The following is a 20605-nucleotide window of genomic DNA, read 5'->3' as shown; positions in this document are numbered from 1 at the left end:
AGGTATGATCCCACCAATCCCCCTCCCTTTACCCACCACCCTCCTCCCTCCCCTCCCTTTCCCACTTCCCCCTATTGTTAGGTTGTAACTGGGTTATAGCTTTCATGTGAGAGCCCCAAATTAGTTTCATAGTAGGGCTGAGTACATTGGGTACTTTTTCTTCCATTCTTTTTTTTAATTTTTATTAAATCATAGCTGTGTACATTAATATGATCATGGGGCACCATACACTTGGTTCATAGATCGTTTGACACATTTTCATCACACTAGTTAACATAGCTTTCATAGCATTATACCTATTCTATGCTATGTACTATAATAGATACTTCATAATAAACAAGATATAATAAAGACAAACAAGGGAAACAAACAAGGTCCTATACCTCATGGGAGCTCACATGGGTACTTAAAAAGAATGTATTTTCTTTGTACAAAGTCAGTCAAACATTTAAACCTTATTTAGTATATTATTTAAATCTTCTGTGATGTTAAATGTATTTTAAGTATATTTTGCATGTCAAAGCTTGCTGGTGGTATTTTAAAGTCTCTTACTCTGATTGCATTTGTTTTTTTTCTTCTATTTTGCTTTTGTTGTGGCTGTCTGTACTACTAGCAAAATAATATTGAAAGGTTAAAAACGAAAGAATGGGCAAAGGGCTCATTGTCTGGTAGGCCTTCAGGAAACTAAGGACATTAAACTTTGTACTGATATATTTTTTCATTTCTTTTTCCCTCTCCTTCTCCTCCTCCCACCCTTACACCCCCTCCCCACCCGCTTGGTCTTTCTACATTCTCAGTATCTAGTACTGTAAGGCATATTCAATTCATGGACATTCAATTCCAGTTCTTATCAATGTCATCTAGCCATTTGCCCAAGCTAAAATTTTAAGAGTCTTAGACTCTTCTCTTATTTTACTCTCTTCCCATAAAATCCATGACCAAGTCATATGGTTTTATCTCTTTAATAGCTCTTGTTTTTGTCCCTTGGCCCCTTCCATCTCCTTAGCCAGTGCCTTTGATTAGTTCTTCTTTGGTCATAGACCCCTATAGTCACCTCTCAACTGGTATCATGCCTCATCTCTTCCTCTCAGAGCCAATGAATATCACTCTCCTGCATAAGTGTTTTCCTACAACTTCATTATGAAGGTACAAATGCTTTAATTCTGGTTTTGAGACTCTTCATGGTCTGGTGGCCTATTTTCTAATCTCTCTGCTGTCACTTTAAATATGCTTAGCTTCAGCAATATAGAACCTGGTGCATCATGCTGAGCCATACCTACATTCCTTCACACATACTCTTTGCTTAACCTAGAACATCCTTTCCTCACCTTTTGCCTAAATTCTACAGGGCATTTGAAACTGAGCTGGCTTTTTGTAGGATACCCTCCCTCAACCTCACAGTCATGGCTTTCTCTGTGCTCTCACAGCACCCTGTGTGTTCTTCTGTCTTGGTACTTACCATATTATCCTGCTTTTGTTGTGCCTGTCTCCACTACTACTCAGACTATATAAGTGACAAAAGCAGAGATTCTTTATCTCATTCAGTTGGAATTGCCAAAACTTAGCCTAGAGTCAATTTATGATAGGTTCTTAGCTTAGTGTTTTTGACATGAATAAATGTACTTTCATGGTCTAATAACAATGCTTTTATTTTTCTAGATACATGGTTCAGTGGCCTGGTGGCCGAATCCTGCATCACCATGAGCTAGATACCTTCCTTGCACAGGCAGTGTCTACTCAGCTTTATGAACCAGATCAACTCCAAGAACTCAAGGTGATTTGAACCACCCTCATTGAAATTCTTTCTTTTATGAGATTATAGGTCTTTTTTAGGGTTTATTTTTTCCTTGAAGCTGGGGAAGAGTAAGTTCTCGTGTGTTTAATTTAACAAAACATTTGTATCTATTAATAAAAACAAGTGGTACCTGCTATATTGCTCCCATACTGATGGTTGAGAATAGACAGTAAAGGCAAATATTGTGCAAGGCAAATAAGTCAGTCCATAGACCAAGGTATTTTTTCTAACTCCTATAAGATACAGTACAGGGAACTTATCATGGTATCCTCTGCTTTCCTGAGTAAATTTTTACTCCCCCTTTTAATAATATGTATGGGAATTAGGAAGAAGTGTAAAGTATAAAGCATAAGGAAGAAAATTAACCCACTGAAGGCAATAAAACAGGGGTCCTCAAACTGCGGCCCGTGGGCTACATGAGGCGGTGTGATTGTATTTGTTCCCGTTTTGTTTTTTTACTTCAAAATAAGATATGTGCAGTGTGCATAGGAATTTGTTCATAGTTTTTTTTTTTTTAACTATAGTCCGGCCCTCCAACGGTCTGAGGGACAGTGATCTAGCCCCCTGTTTAAAAGTTTGAGGATGCCTGCAATAGAACATAGTAGTACAGAGGGTAGCTTCTGAAGCTAGTCTGTCTTAAGTTTGAATCCTGGCTTCATTATCACCTAGCAGTGTGACCTTGAGAAGATTACTTCTCTAACTTCAGTTTCCCTACTTACAGGATTATGAGGATGTTAAGTAAAATAATCTGGAAAACAGTGTCTTACATATTTTAAGTACTCTGTAAACACAGCTATTAATGGAGCATACCCCTGCCCCAACTTCACTAGCCATACTCCTTTGAGGCTCTGGGGTAAAGTAGAAGATCCAGTTCAATAAGACTTACAAAATTTTAATTTAAGTTAGATCAACTAAGAGAAAGATGAAACAGTGTAAGACAAACAGTGAGTGGTTTCTATTGGCAGTAAATATAGTATTACTTTGTGCTAAAGCAGCTGCTAATGCTATCCACACCAAGGAAAGAACTTGCAAATACTTCCCCTTTTCCTGTTGAAGTCACCTTCTAAAATACTAACTTGAAATAACCAGTGTAGAAATTTTCTTCTAGTCTTTATCATGCACTTTTAAGTTGAGATATTGTTTATGTGCTTTTTCATTTAATGCAGCACATGTTTTGTTTTAAAAAAGTTTAGTAAAGGCCGGGTGTGGTGACTCATTCATGCCTGTAATCCTAGCACTCTTTGAGGCCGAGTGGGTGAATCACTTGAGCTCAGGAGTTAGGGACCAGCCTGAGCAATAATGAGACCCCCATCTCTACTAAAAATGAAAAACTGAGGTAAGAAGATCACTTGAGCCCAAGAGTTTGAGATTGCTGTGAGCTATGATGCCATGGCACTCTATCAAGGGTAATAAAGTGAGTCTCTATCTCAAAAGAAAATTTGGTAAATAGTTTTCATATGGATGTTTGAGTATTATTTAATTATTATAATGTTGGTGTTTTGGATTGTTTCCAGTTTTCCCTTATTACGTGTAGTGTTATAGTATGCACAGAGCTTTCTTCACATCTCTATTTCCATAGAATATATATATTTTTTGAGACAGAGTCTCACTCTGCCACCTGGGTAGAGTGTCATGGCATTATAGCTCACAGCAACCTCAAACTCTTGGGGGTTCAAAAGATCCTCTTGCCATAGCCTCCCAAGTATCTGCGACTATATGCACCTACCACAATGCCCAGCTAGTTTTTCTATTTTTAGTAGAGATGGAGTCTTGCTATTGTTCAGGCTGGTCTTGAACTCCTGAGCTCATACAATCCACCCACCTCAGCCTCCCAGAGTGTTAGGATTACAGGTGTGAGCCTGGCCAAGAATAAATTCTTAAAAGTAAAATTTCTGAGTCAACAAATGTGAACATTTTTAAGGTTCTTGATACATATTTAATTGTAATATACATTCCTCACCAGATTTATGTGAATGCCTGTTTATTTTACTGCATCTTCATCAGCCTTGGGTATTCTTTTGGTCTTTACTTTTTGAATTTTTTCTAATTTGATGGGCAAAAAATAAATATTTCTGAAGCTGTTATCTTTTTAATATTGTAATGAGTACCTTTCAAATCATCTCATGGATAGAAGCTTCTTGTGTACTCTAATGTCTATATTGAAGAACAGCATGTTCATATTTAACTGGAAGAATCAGCATGATAAGAATAAGTAAACTTTATCAATAATCATAATTTCTTAGTAGTAAATTTTCCTCTGCGATGATTTCAGATTGAGAAACTGGATGCTCGAGGGATCCAGCTTGCTGCCCTCTTCATGAGTGGAGTAGACACAGCTCTGTTTGCTAATGATGCCTGTGGCCAACCAGTCCCTTGGGAGCACTGCTGCCCCTGGATTTACTTTGATGGCAAGCTGTTCCAAAGCAAGCTAATTAAAGCAGGCCAAGAGCGAGTATCCCTGATTGAGCTCTGTGATGGCCAGGTATCAGTATGTGGGGTAGCTACTAAGGGCCAGCTCTGATTTACTATGGGGATAAATTATGAGGGAGGGAAAAGGAGCATAGGCATTAGGGAGTGAAGGAGCAAAATCAGAAGAATGTGTCTGACCTTAACCTAACTTACAGTCAGACAATGGCCCTTAAGTTCCATAGTCTGACATGTACATGTTATAAAATCATATATTGGAAAGTTTTTTCATGAGCTTAAAATTTTCATATCCTTTTTCTTACTCCCAAGTATTTCTTCCCTATGGAATACTCAGATATACTACAAGCCTTTCCTCTAATTCTTAGGAGTTTATTTTTTTCTTTTATTAAATCATAACTGTGTACATTAATGTATTTATGGGGTACAATGTGCTGATTTGATGTACAATGTAAAGTCCCTTTTGAAAATGATGATATTTTTGTAAAGGACTATATTTGGAACTAGAAGAGGGTAGTAAAGTATATACAGAGTAAAAGCAGAGAATTTTTAAAAATGAAACCCTGGGAAAGATGAGAGAAGGTCAGGAAAAGGAAATCTTACTTTCTCCTTTATCCATTTTTGGGGGAATAAGCTAAGGGACTAGAGCAGAGGTCAGCAAACTACCCAGCCTGCCTCCTGTTTCTTGTAATACAGCCCATCCCCTGTTTTTCTTTTACCAATTTTTTTTTAATTTTAGATTAAAATGAAGGTACATACTTAGGTTGCATTATTTGTGTTTGTAAGGTAAAGTCCAAAGTCTGAGAACCTGTATTTTTCTAAATAACATTTCATTGGAACATAGTTGCATTCATTCACTTATATACTGTCTATGATGGGGTTCATGCTGCAATGGCAAGAATGAATAGTTGTGACAAACAATGTGGCCTACAAAGCCTAAAATCTGGCCCTTTTCAGAAGTTTTCTGACCTCTGGACTAGAGGTATAGACTTATCCTGGATAGAGCTCAAGGTCTCTGATCCTGAATATAGGGGAGAAAGTTAAAAGGCTTAGTATTTGTCAGATTTTTGTTCTCTCTTTTAACTAATTCTGTTATCTCTTCTTTTAAAAATGACCCAGTCCAATGCTGGCTATGTAATAGACCATTAGTAAACCCTTATTGTTATATTTGTCTTCCTTGACTTAGTCAATGTACCTCACAAGCCTTGGTCAGAACTAATATGATGGCATGCAGGGAGAGTGGGGACTTTGGTGATACATAGGCTTCCTGAGTGTGTAGCCTTAAATCATTTAACTGTTGGCTTCAGTTCCTTAATGGAAATGGAATTGTGAGACTGTACCTAGATTGCTCAATATAATACTGTGCCTGAAACATAGGAGAAGTTTAAAAAATGGTAGCTATATTATTATTATGTTCCTCGTTTGAAGGCTGACCTGGCAACCAAAGTGGAAAAGATGAGACAGATTATCCTTGAAGGAGTCAACATGAATCATCCACTGCCTTCTGCTGTACTTCCATCACCTACTTTTGTGTCTCCCATAGTATCTTCTCTCTATCCTGTTTCACTTTATTCCCAAGCCATGGGGTCCATGCCACCTTCCCCTCAAGGAAGGAGCCGGGGATTTGCAGGTCAGTACCTAAGAATGAGATATTTGCCATCCTCGGTTTATTTCATAATAACCTATCCAGTAATTATTGCTAGATATACAAGCAAAAGTTTCATATATATCTTACCTCATTTACTTTCTGTGCTGTGTAATAGTAGTGTGAAGAACAGAGTATGTCCATTTTGACATCCTCTATGGCACTTTTCATAGAGGTGTTTGGTTGGTCCCCAGGGATTTGACTCTCACCCACCAAACTCATGAAGTGACTAATGGGGAAACCAGAAGCCACTTGATTACTTTTTATTTATTTATTTATTTATTTTTGAGACAGAGCCTCAAGCTGTCGCCCTGGGTAGCGTGCTGTGACATCACAGCTCACAGCAACCTCCAACTCCTGGGCTCAAGCGATTCTCCAGCCTCCGCCTCCCAAGTAGCTGGGACGACAGGTGCCCACCACAACGCCTGGCTATTTTTTGGTTGCAGCCGTCATTGTTGTTTGGCAGGCCCGGGCAGGATTTGAACCCACCAGCTCAGGTGCATGTGGCTGGCACCTTAGTTGATTGAGCCACAGGTACCAAGCCTTGATTACTTTTTATAACTAAAGCTCATATGAACTGGATCTTCATGGTTGCCATTAGTGCATCACTTCCCCTACAGGCAGAAGCACACAAGAAGAGCAATGGGAATAAATGGCCAGTGTTGGTAGATGATGATAGTTTGAGGTAAACATTTCCACTCTGGGGATAGACCTAACATATTCTCTGCCTTCAGCTCTAGAAGCATGGAGAAAAATAAAGTAACTATCCATGCCCTCAGAAGATTGTAGTTTAGTGAGGAAAACAAATGCACACATACAAACACATATACAAATACATACATATACACATACATATAAATTATAGTGGCACCTGAGCTACCACTTAACCATAAGTAGATAGTCAAGCTTAGGAAGCTCAGATACTTTATCCTGATAATTCAAACAACCTGTCCCCTGGTAAAATACGGTATTTTAATGGGGATGTTTTTAAATGAAATAGCAAGATCCTGTGATTGGCTGAGGGTGTTACTACTATGGTTGAAGGTATTTGTTGTCTATTGCTCCTTGTTTTAAACATAATAAAGCTAGAAGGTGCAATTAGTTTTTCAGTGTTATAAAATTCAGAATGGGTATTTAGTTCAAGTCTGGGCCTAGATGAGCCACATGAAAGTCTACTCTGATAACTCCCTGTTCAGTCAAGTAATGATCAAGTCTTACATCCAGGTGGACAGCTATTTTGTCCCTTTCAGGTGACTTTCAAGATCCCTTCTGTGGTTCTTTGTGTGTTGATTTTATTATGTAAATCTTAGAAAGCAGCCTTAATTAAGCCCTAATTCTCCAGAGGTCACCAATGCCCCAGCCACCAATGATGCTTGATCTCCAGTTATTGGTGATTAACAAAGAGCTTCTTGCCTCCCAAAAGGCCACAGTAGGATACCCGAATGCAAGTGTTTCTTTTCTCTCTTAGGAGTACCTAGCATCCCAGTTCCTTGGACTCTAAACTTTCTTTTTTTAATTCTATTTTTTTGGTATACCTATTATTTTTATTTTTTTCAGGACTGTATGTTTATTTATTTTTAATTTTTAAATTTTTTTTTATTAAATCATAGCTGTGTGCATTAATGCAATCATGGGGCACCATACACTGGTTTTATAGACCATTTGACACATTTTCATCACACTGGTTACATCTAAACTTTTTTATGAGCAAAGAGATCTTTACTAACAACCTGCTAAATGAGTTAAGGATTATTGACATTTGGTTTCTTTCCATAAACTAAAATTAAAAGCCTGCTAGAACTCCTTATTCTATGAATGCTTACTTTTGTGCTTAATTACAAAACTCAACTATACTTGTGAGCTCACACACATAGTTGGAATTTCCTCTGTTTTAAGGAAATACTGTGCCATCTTGTCTTGAACTGGTTTTGGTTCTAATTATTCTTGCTTTTTAGTTATATATTACTTGTTAGTTTACTTTTATTATTTTCAGTTTAGTTTGGTTGTTTGGCAAATCCTACAGTGTATGGTGATGCATATTTATATTACAAGTGCTTTGGGGCTGCTGCTGCAGGTGCTGATGGGAACAGGGAGTCAAATTCAAAGCCACTAAATCAGGAAGTGATGGTAAAGGATATAATTTGAGGATAAGGAGTAATGACCAAGAGGATAAAAAACAAGCAATTGCCACTAGAGGTTGACAGGGACTAAGCACATGGACTGGAAATTGGATGGGAGTACTCAGAAAATAGAGTCTCCTATGCTGCAGAGGCATGAAGGTGTCTTTGAGGGCAGAGGTGAACATGGGATCTCTGAAAGCTTCCATCTTTTACAGATTGATATGGAATGCGAGTGCCAGGAGGGCAAGATCCTGCCCACAGGCAGTGCAGCATGGTGCTCATTCTCAAACAATTTTGTTTTCTGAATAACATAAGAAAAATGTCCAGAGAAAACAGAGACACTGTGGAAAAAGTAATTGCAGCAAAGAAGAGCAAAAGAAAGCAAGACAAAGAAAGAAGAAAAGCCAATCGTGCAGAAAATCCAGGTATCTGCCCTCAGGATAGCAAATGTTTTCTGAGAGCTTTAACCAAAGAGAAACTTTTGGAAGCCAAAAACTCAGGACCAAGACTATGTATTGATTTGAGTATGACCCACCACATGTCAAAGAAGGAATTAAGTAGACCGGCTGGACAGATCCAAAAATTGTGTGGTTCAAACAAAAAAGCTGACAAGCCATTTTGGATCTGCCTCACTGGATTCACAATAGACAGTCCCCTGTATGAGGAATGTTTGAGGATGAATGGTGGATTTTCTAGTTACCTGCTAGACTTATCAGAAGAAGACTATTTTAGTTTATTTCCTCTGGAAACACTTGTGTACCTGAATCCTGACTCAGAACATGCTCTTAAAGATGTTGATCTAAACAAAGTTTACATCCTTGGTGGACTTGTGGATGAAAGCATTCAGAAGAAGGTGGCATTTCAAAAGGCCCAGGAATACTCTGTCAAGACAGCCTGTTTATTAATCCAGGAATACATGGTCAGATGCCAAAATGGGAAAAACTATCATTCAAAGATATTGGCCATCAATCAAGTGTTTGATATCCTGTCCACTTACTTTGACGCTCACAACTGGCCTGAAGCATTGAAGAAAGGAGTTTCTTCCAGAAAAGGCTACATTCTTCAGAATTCGTTGGAATGACAGGCAGCCTAAGATTGCGGTTGCAAGAGCGAAGTGCTGGTGGTGCCTGGTCCAAAGAACACAGTAGATGGTGACAATGACACACACTTGCCTTTACTTGACAACTTAAATCTTCAATAAGCTACTAAAACAGGGACCATATTTTATGCTCTTTTCTATCTCCCATAATGCCTGGCTCATAGGAAGTACCCAGATATATATTCAGTAAAAAAAGTTTACATAACAAGGAATTAGCCCCCCAAACACAAAGCTTTGGAAGCATTAATTCATCTTTTATACATCTATCTCTATTTGTGAAAGACCTCCTCTTTGAAGATTTTTTTTTTCTTGGAGACTGTTTAAATAAATAATTATTATTATATCAAGAGTTTAATTTGCAGTGAACTGGCATCATAAGATTGTATGACTTTCTCCAGCCTCCTCTGATCATGCTGATTCTTTCCCACCTCAGTAAAATGCTATACATAAGCTTTGCAGATCAACCTGGCCTGACCTATCCCTAATTTGAGTCCTCATAGCACAGCGGTTCTCAACCTTTCTAATGCTGCAGTTCCTGTGGGTCACAATCCACAGGTTGAGAACCGCTGCCATAGCACTTTGTTCCCGTGGTTCTTATCCTCTTTTCCCTTGCTCTTGAGTATGGGCATGAAGGGATTTTCCCTAATGCTAACAGGACAATTTGTGTATCTTTGTATCCTCTGAGCCTTGTACAAACTAGATTCTTCATATATATTTGTAATTAACAGATCAAATTGTATAGCAAAAACATAGTATTGAAAAGTCCAATTTAAAAATATCCAGAAAATGTTATATTCTGACCCATGAGCATGTTTGATAAGCTACCTCTTATTACTCAAAAAAAAAAAAAAAGTGGTTTTGGCCTATAATTTTCCAATAACTAGATTTTAAGACATTTATTATCTTGACAAATATTGAATTTCTACCACATGCCAAAGTCTGTGGTTAAAAAATTAATCACCCATACCTCATTTGCTAATGTAGATGTGTATAGTGTACAGATCTTCAAAGTCCTCCCCTTAAATTCACTTAAATCATAATCCCTATTGTTATCACAGTCTTTTATCAGAGAGAAAAAGAAATAAGCAGAGTAGGTAGGTTGTAGGATCTTTAATTCAACCTCTTGTCCTACCTTGTACATAGCATTCATTACTGATAATTCTTCCTCTGTTGCCAGGTCTCCATTCAATCCCACCTCAAGGAGGAAAACTGGAGATTGCTGGGATGGTTGTGGGCCAGTGGGCAGGCAACAGGCAACAAAGGAACTGGCATCATAAGATTGTTTGACATCCAAGTCAAACAATCCAAGTTGTTTGGATTGTTGGCATCCAAGTTGTTTCTGTCAGTGGGCCAGGAAAGGGGTATGTATTCAAATAGGGTGGTATGTACTAGTATAAATCAAGATTCCCTTGGGAAAATGCCTAGTCACTGAATCCTTGTATTAAGTTAAAAGGTATTAACTAACTTTCCTGAGTGTGTGTATGTGTGTGCGTGTGTGTGTGTGTGTGTGAGAGAGAGAGAGAGAGAGAGAGAGAGAAAGAGAGAGAGAGAGCACTAGAGTGCTGTGGCATCAACATAGCTCCCAGCAACCTCAAACTCCTGGGTTCAAGTGATCCTCCTGCCTCAGCCTCCCAAGTAGCTGGGACTACTACAGTTGACTGTCATGATGCCCATCTAATTTTTCTATTTTTAGTAGAGATGGGGTCTCACTCTTACTCAGTCTGATCTTGAACTCCTGAGCTCAAGGGATCCACCTGCCTTGGCCTCCTAGGATTAGGGGCATGGATTACAGGCATGAGCCCCTGCACCCAGCCTAACTTTCCCTTTTTAAAGCAAGCCAGTTTTCAGTTTAGTTCAGCAAACATATAGAAAATGTCCTTCCTTGACAAAAGAATTTTTTGTCCTAGAGCAGAACACAGGACAGGGCAGTTCAGTATAATGTAGAAATGCCAGAGATAGAAGTTTGCAATGGTAACATAGAGGGTCAAACTTTCTAGAGGAGATGAATAGTTAACCAAGCGAATATGAGGAAGTAGGCTTTATATGTTTCTTACGACCACTTTTTCTCCCACTTGCTAAAGGCGTGCAAAAGAACAGACTGGCAGAGGATCCAAAGGGCACAAAAAAGGAAATAAACAAGTAAGTACCTTTTTTGAGATTATCTCACTTCTGTTTGAAGCCTCTTGCCTTTTCAGATAAATTGTAAAAGATCAAATAAGGCATGGAAACCCGAGCTGCTCAGGGAACCTTCACAGCTTCTGCAGGCATTTGATTTCATTGGCCTGCTCTCTAGAAATCTAGTGAGGGTTAGCCTGCCCAAATCTGTTCCCATAGGGCTGCAGAATCTTATCCTTTTCCTTGAGTGAGACCACAATGTAGAAACCAGGTACTATGTCTTGAAGACCTATACCTAGCGTAGTATGGGCTACATGTAGCCAGAAAGGGGCCAGAGTGAAGATGACAGTTAGATTGACTACAGCCTGCCTGAGTTTCTGAGGGGCCAGCAGAGAAGCTTAGAAAATTGGGCTTTTGCCTTTGCTGAATATGAGCAAGCAGAGCATTACCATTGTGCTTATTCTTTGTGACTCAGAAAGGTCTTAAACTTTCTTCTAATTTATGCCTTGAATTATATTATAGTTCTCACTGATCCTCATTAGACATGCCCCATTTTCCACTTCAAATATAGACTTTGTAGATCTATTATTTTAGTGTTCCACATTGTTATACGTGACTCAAACTGTATTTCTTGAGTACCTACTTTTACCAAGCCCTTTCTAGACATTTTATATGCAGTCTATAATCCTAGGCAATTTTGACATCAGTTCTCAATCCTAAATTTACTCTCCTCCTATATAAAGAGCTTGGAAGCTCTCACTACATCCATGTTAACCTTCGTTGTCTAATGTTTTCTCAAAGAAGATAAATTTGCTTTAATATTATTTTGAGCCAAAAATTAAACTAGAAGAGTAAATTCACCACACAAAGCATTTTATAATGCACTCCAAACATAAAGAGCAGTGACTTTGTCCTTCTTTCAAAGCTTCTCAGCTTTTTCCAAAAGCTGCTCAGTAAGGTAAAAAGGATTGCACCTAGGAAGAAAGCTAGTCACCCAAGTAGGATCCCAGAAAATGGTACAACTTTGATGAATTCATGGCTGATGATCATGTCTGATCATTAGGCATGCAATATGAAAAACCTGTTATTTTTGGTACAATAAGAGTAGATTCATCTCTCAGTAGTTGAATCACACTAAGATCCCAGAAATAGCTATGGATATGGCTAAGGGGGAGAAGAGAGGGAGGGAGTAACAGATAAAGTTCTGATCTATAATAAGGAAAAATTAAGAAGAAATAATTATTATAAATATTGTACACTTATGCTTTTCCAGTTGTTCTTTTTTTTTCCCTTACTAGTCAAGTGTACTAATGAGAAGGGAGGAAAGAGCAGAATAAGGAGTTTTGTCCTTAACTGATTGTTAACTGAAACAACTCACTACCTTTAGACCAGCCTTCAGTCACTCTTATAAATAGATAAGTTCATTGAAACCACATAAATACCCTGTAAAGTATTTTCCCTATTTTCTTATTATTCCCTATTTTTATTTGTTTGAGAAAGAGTCTCACTCTGTTTCCCAGGCTAGAGTGCTGTAGCATCAGCCTAACTCACAGCAACCTCAAACTCCTGGGTTCAAATGATCTTTCTGCCTCAGCCTCCCAAGTAGGTGGGTCTATAGGTGCCCACCATGACTCCTAGCTGATTTTTCTGGTTTTAGTAGAGATGATCTCGAATTCCTGAGCACAAGTAATTTTCCCACCTCGGTCGTCCAGAGTACTAGGATTATAGGTACTCCACTCCATTATAGGAGCCTGGCCATTATTCCCTATTTTAAATAGCAGGAAGCTGAGGCTCAAAGAATGAAGTTTCTTGCCCAGAATTATCCATCAAGTCATTATCAGAGTTGACATTCCAGCTTGAGCTAACTGATTCCAAAGCCCTATGTTGTGCTGATTCCAATATAGTATAACAACTGGAATTATTAGAAATAAGAATGAGACTCAGCTCTGACTGACTTTGATATTAAAAATCTTAACCAGTACTGCTATAGCTTTCTTTCTCTAAAGGTAAGCTGTAAGAAATGCCATATTATCAGAAGTTTGCTTGAGGGCATGGAATCAGAACAATGATATTAGGTAGCATTTATTGAGTTCTTACAACATATCAAACATAACATGTTCTAAGTGTTCTACATGGAGTGTCTCATTGAATCCTTATTGGAACTTATGAAGGAAGTAGATACTTTTATTCTCTATATGTTACGGATAAGGAAAGAGAAAGAAAACAAGGTGTGATAGGTGATCTTTAAATTTCTCTTAGCTAAGATTGCTATAGATGCTGTTATCTATTCTAGAGGTAACCCAGCCAAGGACATCCTCATTTTGACTTTGCTTTTAGCTAAGGCATTTTCCCTGGATAGAGATATTGCTGACTTCCTTGTTGACTTTCCTTTTTTTTTTTTTTTTTTTGTTTAGTCACCCTCTTTCCAAAATATTTGATAATTAATTGTTCTAGTTTATTAAATCTGCTTATACTATAGTCCTGTCTTCTTGAGATCATTCCTGGGCACTAGAGTTTTATATGTTCTGAAATTCTTGTTCCTTTTTTTTTTTTTTGACAGAGTCTCACTCTGTTGCCCAGGGTAGAGTGTTCTAGTGTCATATCGCACTGTAACCTCAAACTCTTAAGCGTAAGAGAACCTCTTGCCTCAGCCTCCCAAGTAGCTGGGACTACATGACTCCTAGCTAATTTTTCTTTCTTTTTTCTTTTTTTCTCATTAAAAAAATATTTCTTATTTTTTTTTTTAATTTAGTAGAGATGAGGTCTCACTCCTGTTCATGCTGACCTCAAACTTCTGAGCTCAAGCAGTCCACCACCGTGGCCTCTCAGAGTGCTAGGATTATAGTGTGAGCCACCACACTCAGCCTGTTATTAAATTCTTAAGTCATTCATTTATAATGTTTTGATTTCCTTGTTGACTCAATCAGTTGGCTAATTCTGTTAATTGTGTAGATGTTTATTAGTTTTACTTCCAGGTTCTTGGGCAATACTTCATAGTAGCCTCTATGTTGTATATGTTGGAGCCAAATGATCTAGCTTTGAATATTGCTGTGCCACTTAGCAGTTCTGTGACCCTAGGCAAGTTACTTAGCCTCTCCATGCCCTAGTTTCCTCATTTACAAAATTGAGCAGTTGGAATCTATCTTGAAGTATTCTTATGAAGATTTAGTTAAAGTCATTTTAGTTTTTTTAAGCCTCAGTTGTCTTATTTGTAAGAGGAACAACAGAGGATGTGGCATGTCCAACTACTTAGTAATCAGAAGCTATCATTATTCCTAATAACATTCATTGAGAGCCAACACTGCACTGCAAAGTAATACAGTTCATATCATTAGCACTAGCAGTCACATTCCTGGGTTTAAACGAAAAACAAGCTGGATGTGGTGGTTTGTACCTATAATCCTAAATACTCAGTAAGGCTGAGGCAGGAGGGTTGCTTGAGCCCAGGAGCTCAAGGTTACAGTAAGCTATTATAGTACCAATGCTTTATAGCCTGGGCAACATAGTGAGATCCTATCTCTAAAAAAATTAAAATAAAAACCAAAGCAAAACCACAACAAAAAAGATAAATAGGTGAGTGTTTTTAGTTATGAAGTATTCTGTGGAATGTTGCACATAGATCTTTATTTGTTTTTTTGTCCTCCTTTAATTTGTGCATCTAATTGTCAGCATAGGATCTCATTGCATGGCAGTTAAGGGAATAGACTTTAGGGGCTGACTGACCAGGAATGGAATCATAGCCCCACGACTTTCTATTTAGGTGTCTTTGAGCAAGTTACTTTAATCTTCCTGAGCCTCAGCTTCCTCATCTGAAAATGGGGCATCATAATATCTACCATTTAGGGTTCCTATAATTATTAGAAAAACATAGTTTTATGAATAGTAGCAATGTCATTATCAGTTTTGTCATTTCCATTGAATTGTAGTTGGGTCCATCTATTGTCACTGTAAGTTCTCAGGACAGTGCAAGCTGTAGGTTTTCTGTTGTTTTTGAAGAACCGAAACAACTTCCTCAGGCTACCTTGTAAACATGCTTAGGAAGGGTCAGCCAGTTTTGGATTACCATTTTCACTGAGTATCTCTGTTTTTGACAGAGCTCTTCAGATGGAGTCTCTAAATCCCTGGAGTTTCATCAAGGGCAATCTTGTTCACAGGTAAATGGAAACAATGGCACATTGATCAAGGAAGAGAAGAGTGATCATCATCTTCCAGTCCCATCACAATGTGCCTTATCCAGAGACAGCAACGTGTGTAATAATGGTAACCACTACCTCCCTGTTAAGAATGGGGAGAAGAACCACTTACAGGAGCAAAAGCTAGAAACTGTGACACCACGGAAAGAGGAATGACAAGCTGAAGATGACTTCACAGATCAGGAAGAAGGGAAAATCTGCTGCTCTTTTTTGATTTTTGGCCCAAGTTAGAGGAGAATATAAATGCTCAGCCTTGATTTATCCAGAATTTTGAGGGATGTCCTATTGTATACATCTTTTCCCCTTTCCTGTTTTTTTCTGGACTTCCAGATTTAGTGATCTGCTTCTGGGGATTCTGGCCAAAAATGAATGGTAACACTAGCTCCTATTCTCAAATTCAATATAAAGCACCAATATTCTCTTTATATCCCCTGGGAGCCTACTAAGGTAGTAATTGTCAGAAATTGGGTATCATCATGTAAGATCCTATAGAAAAGTTCCAGCTTTGATTCTGAGTATTTATCACCACAATTATTTGCAGATTTACATGATGAACCTATGGAGTTGTGGGGACAGCTGTCTATGGCTTCATAACTTGTTTTCTTTTTTCTGTATGAAAGAAGTGGTGAGGCTATGATGTATCATTAGTATCCACCCCATTCTTACTCTCCCAGCCCACCTACCCTAGGATTTTGTATTACCACCTCTAGCTCTAGCCTGACAGATAGGTAGATATTTTCAGGAAAGTGTGGTAGTATTGTTTACTGTATTTTATTTTATTTTTTATTTTATACACTTAAAAAACTACCAATGGCCTTCATACTGGGGGATTCAAGTGAGTCAGAAAAGTTCTGGGCATATTTTTCCCGTCTCTCAACTAGTGCATTGTTTGTAAAATAGAAGATGTGGTACAATTCACCTATTCCTTACTGCTCCATACCCTGACATGGTTGGAATCACAGTAGTGAAATTGAGTATGAAGGGGACTCAAAAGACTTTGCATATGTGTGTGTGTTTATGGGTGCGTGGGTAGATATATATGTGAATGCATGTATCTGTATATGAATACACATACCCTTTATATAAATAGATCTATCTATATGTATTATATATATGTATATATAAATGTGTGTGTGTATATATATATATGTATATGTATACAGATACATACATACATGGTGATATCCCAGAGGATTTACTGAATTTCCCAAAAGTGCTTCCACTGCTATAGAGTGGTGGGTTTCAAAAGACCACACTTTAAACCTGAAATCCTAAGTTGTAGCCTATCACAATTATGAGAAGATGGGCCACTCTAAATCAGACAAAAAGTACTTTCCATAGATTGCCTGTTCAGAGCAACAAACACTTAAGGTTATTATGTGCTTAATCTTGAACAGAGACCTCACATCTCATTTGGTGAACACAGGAAGTTGGAATGGGATTGGTAAGAGTTGAGCATTTCCTTATGAAGGTTTAGAGCGAAAAGACCATTATGAGAAGTGACTATCATGAGTTTGGAGGAAATCTCTTCAGGAACTTCAGGGTCAAATTGGCTTCAGGATAAAACTGACATGAATGCCTGAAGGGTACAGGACTACAATTGGAATGATGTAGTGGGGAAGTGTGAGGAAACTGACAATTTGATTTTACATGCCTAGATTGTTTCATTTGTTTGTTGACATTCTAACTACCAGATCTTTTCATTTGCTTTGCAAGGAAGACTTCAGAAGACTCTGGCCTGGGCCTTGAGACATATTTTATTAAATATTGTCAGCCCTCTATGTGGCCAGTATCCACTGTGGATGAAGAGGCTGCTCCTCCTTGAATCTTGACATAACCTTACATTTCCCATTTCCCTCCTTGGGTAGCCTTAAGTATGGGGGATGGAAATATGGCTTGAAACAAATTAGCATTGTGTCTTCACTTGGGAATTAATGTTTCTAGTATTACATACCTCCTTTTGGGCTTTATGATATTCTTGCCCAGGAAGTATCATTCCTGTTTGAATACAACTGACTGAACTTCTAGCAGGGTTCTCTCTTGTTGAAAACCCCATGTACCTTAATCCACTGTAGCTCCTTTGTGATTTTTTTCTTCAGACAACCAGAAGGCTGTTTTCTGGCCCAGTTTAAGAGAACCCTTAATTTGCAGGGGAGGGGAGCCCTGGCCTGGCCCCTGTCGAGATACTTCTTACATAAACCAAAGGATAACAAGAGTGTACACCTAAATAGATATAAACAGAAACAAAGTGTACAAAAACTTCCTCTTTGGAATCAGCTCCCCTAATTTGGCCCCTTCTACTCTTGAACCCACCCAAACTTTCATAACATCTTGAAGGTATAGATTCTATATCCAATAAGGGAGGGAATTAGTAGTAAATTTACATGGTTTGGAGTTTTCTTTCTGGAGCCATGGAGGGCTGAATCCTTTGAAGCTCTAAAAGTAAATCAGAATCACTGAGTTGTACATATATGTATTTTATATATACATATACACACACACAAATACATATTTTCTAATAGGAAGTACTTGGAGTTAATCAGTAATTTTTTTCAGTTGCTATTACCATTCATCTTAAATCTATCTGACATGATCAGATTACGGTATTGTTAACTCTTGCAGCATTAAGAAGATTTCTTATTTTGTAGGCATTTACTCTGAGAATTTAAATTGCTGCTTTGGTAGGGATGATTCCAATTTACCAAAGCTGGATGATTCTATTTTGTTTTTCTCCCTTCTATATACCTCCACTTTACCCTAGCCTGGTCTAGATGAAACAAGTGGTTCACCTCCAATCTTGATTTTTATTTGGATTCAGCATTTTGGGTTTGGAAAGTTACAAGATAGAACTATAAATGGCCATATTCCTAGATTTTAAATTATCTGACAAAATTTAATTTGTATTAAAAACCAGAAAAAAATAAAGTTTATTACTGGGAGATGAACTTTTTCTAATTGGAGGACAAATTGGAGAAGATGGGGTCTTATCTTTATTGTATAGTCACTTGAAGAGACTATCATCCTTTAGTTGAGGTTCCATTTCTGATTGTGATGTGGCCTCTCTTGAACAAAGTCGTATGGGAACCCCTAAAAATGACCCTTTTACCTTGTAGGTCCACAAGCAAAAACACTCTGGTTGTATACAGCCACTGATCCCCAAGGACTTGCCAGTTCTTGATTTCTGTTGGTATGTCTTGAGGTTAGTCTATAACTCCTACTCTTATTCAGTGGACAGTCTGGTCTGGACCAGTCCTAAAAAATATATGCTCACTTGCATCATTTTCATTCTGAGCCAGTAGACTTAAAACTCCAAGAAGTGGTACTTGCTTTGGCTAGTGACATTTGATTTTTGTCTCCATCTTGATTTTCTGACATTGTTGGCCCAATCACATTAACTTTTATTGGTCACTGAGAAAAACAGCCAACAAGGCATTATTAGGGAGGGTAGTCAAGATGGAGGGTAGGGGGCAGGAATGCTTATATAGGGTAGAAAGAATGTGGAGGTAGCTGGTTATGGTGATTCAGTCCTTTGGAACCTTAGAAAGCTTCTGTAGGCATGTCAGTTCTACCATTTCAGCCTCCAAGACAGCCCCCCATCTTTGAAATGAAAATACAAATTGACCACAGTTTAAAATAGTATAATTCTACTAAGTTTTAAGCATTATACTTGTTCACTTCCTGGTGAATATTTTCTTAATATGCTTGGGGTTTGGGGTTGGGGTTGAGTTTTTACTGTTCAATTGTGTAACCCTATATTTTTCCCCCTCCCATGACTTTGGCATCTTCTTTGACTTTCTATTTTCCTTTCTGTTGGCTTATTGCAGTAGTCTGCCGGGGCAGGTAGGGCCCTCATTATGCTACTACTGATAATTATCTTCAATACTGTCAAAGGTTATTATTTTTTTTAATTGAGACAGAGTCTTACTTTGTCACCCTCTGTAGAGTGCTGTAGTGCCATAGCTCACAGCAACCTCAAACTCTTGGGCTCAAGCGATTCTCTTGCCTCAGCCTCCCTGGTAGCTGGGACTACAGATGCCTGCCACAATGCCCAGCTATTTTTTTGTTTATTTGTTTGTTTGTTTGTTTTTTATTTAGCAGGCCCAGGCCAGGTTCAAACCCACCAGCCTGGGAGCATGTGACCAGCACCCTAACCACTGAGCTACAGGCACTCCTGTCAGAGGTTATTTTGATGTTTTAAGAAAATCATGTCATTTCTTTACAAAATCATCTTTTCCAAGCAAAATAAACTATCCCCTGTGCTAGGGTGCCCATTTCAGCTTTTGACATTACCCCTGTACTTTTACCAGATGCTCTCTTGTCCATGTTAGTAGTAGTGAATTTCCATGTAAGTGAAGCAAATTAAATATTTAAGATTTTATTAATCTCTGATAGACCTGCCAAATCTGATGATTTTTTAATTACTTCCCAGAAGACACTTCCCCTCCTACCTTTTATTCCATTCTGTTCTATTTTTAGAATAACACACTAGGTAAAGAAACTTTAACTGCAAGGAATCAGTGATTTTTAGTTCTTCCTGATAGCTGGTGTTATTGACAATGAACGAATTTCATTGCTTTTTCCTGTGTTACTATCTTCTTTCCTGTGCTCTTGACATTTTGTTTAGTGGATAGATAATATGTCTTTCTCTTTCCCATTCCCAGATTTCAAATTCCCTCCCTTTTGACCCACCTTACCACGAAAGTTCCATAGTTTATTAATGTAAGTTTGAATGGATGCTTCTTTGGGAAAACTGTAGGAGTTACTGAAAGTGTTTCAGAAAGGAATGAGAATGTCTCAGGAGTTGTTCTGTGATGGAAATTGGTTTGTTCTGCTAATGCTGATGGGAAGAAACTTACACTGCTTAATAAAATGTATTATTTTAGTAAAAAAAAAATGTAGAACAATTTGATGTTTGATTTCTTCTCCCGTTTCTGGATCCCTTTCTACAAATGAGGGATATACTTGTTTAAAGTATAAACAGAGAAGTGTTGCACATAGATTTAGGAGTCCATTTGTAGAATATCAGAGCAAGAGACTCAGTATAAGAATTATCAAAAGGAAAAGCATATTTAGCTTCCTAGATAACTTCTTTATTTGGATGTGGTAAAGGCACTTTTGTTTTGATGTTTCCCAAACTAACACTATCTTCTACTCAATTGTCTAAACCACAAAACCAACCTCGGAGTTAATTATCTTAAACTAGTGCCTTTCTCT

At 38.0% G+C, this 20605-nt stretch overlaps 1 protein-coding gene and 1 pseudogene across 1 annotated transcript in view; both read left to right on the top strand.

The window, feature by feature from the left end:
• The window catches only part of FAM120C (family with sequence similarity 120C), a 127834-nt gene extending 107546 nt beyond the window's left edge, over positions 1 to 20288 (top strand). The window contains 4 exon segments of the mRNA XM_053579016.1: positions 1660 to 1774; positions 10261 to 10444; positions 11165 to 11222; positions 15293 to 20288. Of these exon segments, the coding sequence (XP_053434991.1) occupies positions 1660 to 1774; positions 10261 to 10444; positions 11165 to 11222; positions 15293 to 15356 (421 nt within the window). The 3' untranslated portion in view covers positions 15357 to 20288.
• LOC128577179 (tRNA methyltransferase 10 homolog B-like) lies at positions 8080 to 9259 on the top strand (annotated as a pseudogene).
• Positions 20289 to 20605: the final 317 nt, after the last annotated feature.

Source organism: Nycticebus coucang, chromosome X (assembly GCF_027406575.1).
Source record: "Nycticebus coucang isolate mNycCou1 chromosome X, mNycCou1.pri, whole genome shotgun sequence".
Classification (NCBI taxonomy): Eukaryota; Metazoa; Chordata; class Mammalia; order Primates; family Lorisidae; genus Nycticebus; species Nycticebus coucang.
This window is presented reverse-complemented; position numbering and strand designations above follow the sequence as displayed.